The 1,776-nt window shown below is 42.1% G+C and overlaps 1 protein-coding gene across 1 annotated transcript; it reads left to right on the top strand.

Annotated features, from left to right (window-relative positions):
* The first annotated feature begins 208 nt into the window (after positions 1–208).
* Positions 209–913, top strand: LOC141835668 (uncharacterized). Its single transcript, XM_074723038.1, has one exon. It carries the CDS (start codon positions 235–237, stop codon positions 829–831), a length of 597 nt encoding a protein of 198 aa, XP_074579139.1. The 5' UTR covers positions 209–234; the 3' UTR covers positions 832–913.
* The last annotated feature ends 863 nt before the right edge of the window (positions 914–1,776 follow it).

The raw sequence follows: 1,776 nt of genomic DNA, 5'->3' as shown, positions 1-1,776 counted from the left end.
AAAACTACAGATATATAAAAGTTACACTTAAAGTGGTTTAGAATATTTTCACCGACCTTATCCTCTTTGCAACATGCATGTATCCATATATCTCTCGAATTCTGTCTGATTGTTTAATCTTATCTGAATATATATCGATCTATCTAGCTATCTATAAATTGTGCCATGGTTGTGCTCTATATATGTTACTACCACTGTTGACGTATTATCTATCTATTTATCTATCAGCTGGCCATGGAGAGGTTGGCTAGGTCTCAAGTAGTTAAAGGAGTGTTCCTCCTTGTTCTAGTCTTCTTCATCCCTTTCGTGTCCTCTTCGCTGAGGAGCTCTTACCTCTACGTCCTTCTGAACATCCTCATCGTCGCACTCGGCGCCGAGGCTGGACTCCTGGAGGCCATGGCCATGGCCAGGCCTCAGGAGGAGAAGAAGAAGTCGACGACTCTGGTGGTGGTGAGAGAAGGAGCTGCTGCTGCCAGTGGGAGTAGTGCTGCAACTAATAACGATATGGCAAGCAAGGCAGCAGAGAGCTGGCAACATCATGTAAAGCCGGTACTGGTGCAAAAGGCCTCCATGGGTGCACCGAGAGATCATGGAGCTCTGAGGCGTTGCTCGTCGAGGCCGAGCCTCTTCTTCATCGGCGGGTTCGAGGGGCCGGAGAACTGCAGCCGGCAGGAGGAAGAGAAGGGTGAGAGCTCCGAGATGGGGGAGATAAGCAAGCAAGAGCTGTTTGCTAAGGCAGAAGCTTTCATTGGTAACTTCTACATGCAGCTCAAGATGCAGAGGGAGGAGTCATGGAAGAGGATCCATGAGCTCTACCACAAAGCTTTCTAGGGTTAGGTCCTGGCACCCAAAGCTAGCTAGATAGCTAGATATATATATGTATATCCATGGCCGAGACAGAGATCAAAAGCACCAAGCAATTTGTATTTGGTGCCCTAATCTCATTCTTTTACTTTTAACTAAGATATTAATTAATTACAGTATGCAGAGCTATATGACGATCGAGAAATCTTTTAATTGCTCATAAATTTAATAATTACTGAGCTTAGCTTAGCTTAGCTTCGGCTATAACTTTAATATAATCAAACCATTTTGGATTCTTCGGAGGGTTAGAGGACTATGATAGGAAGACTCTCTCTCTTCCTACTTATTCGGTATTTTTTAGAGATTTTTGGACGGATAAAACTGATTTCAAATTCCATCCTCATGTGGTCGATCATCTTAGATTGGTGCACTTGACATATGCAAGACTTATTATTATTCAGTCGAGGGATGAGGTATCAATAAGAGCTTTATCTTCTTATTTGCAGATGTTTGAGGCGACTTTAGGACTTCAGTAGTTTAATCACCAAAAGTCAAATATTTATCTAGCAAAAGTAAATTAATCGAAACGGTTGCGACTTCTTTCTTTCACGGGCTTCCAAGAGGGGACTATACCTTTTCGATATTTGGAGATACCACTTGCCATTGAGTGTATATAAATTTTGGACTACAAACCACTCCTTGATTCCTCAGTATGATGGATTAATTGTTGGTCAAAGAAGACACTTTCATATATACGGTAAAGGTACAGTTCATTACTTCGGTGCTTCAGGGAGTGGAGTGCTTTTGACTCTCTATATTATTTATTCCCCTTTGAATTATTAACCGCATTTATAGCATCTGTAGGTCTTTTATGTGGACGTCCAAACACCACTCGATATCTTGAGCAGATATGTGCAGGTTCATAGAAGGAGGATTGGGAAGATCATGACTTAAAAGCTTGGAACCTTGTCT

This window comes from Curcuma longa, chromosome 10, assembly GCF_044706935.1.
Source record: "Curcuma longa cultivar G26 ecotype Majalengka, Jawa Barat chromosome 10, ITB_CL_G26_1.1, whole genome shotgun sequence".
In the NCBI taxonomy this organism is placed as follows: Eukaryota; Viridiplantae; Streptophyta; class Magnoliopsida; order Zingiberales; family Zingiberaceae; genus Curcuma; species Curcuma longa.
The sequence above is the reverse complement of the archived record's forward strand: the minus strand, read 5'-3'. Positions and strand labels throughout refer to the sequence as shown.

Coding starts and splice junctions, on each gene's coding strand:
- LOC141835668 (XM_074723038.1), top strand. CDS start 235: ATGGAGAGGTTGGCTAGGTCTCAAGTAGTTAAAGGAGTGTTCCTCCTT.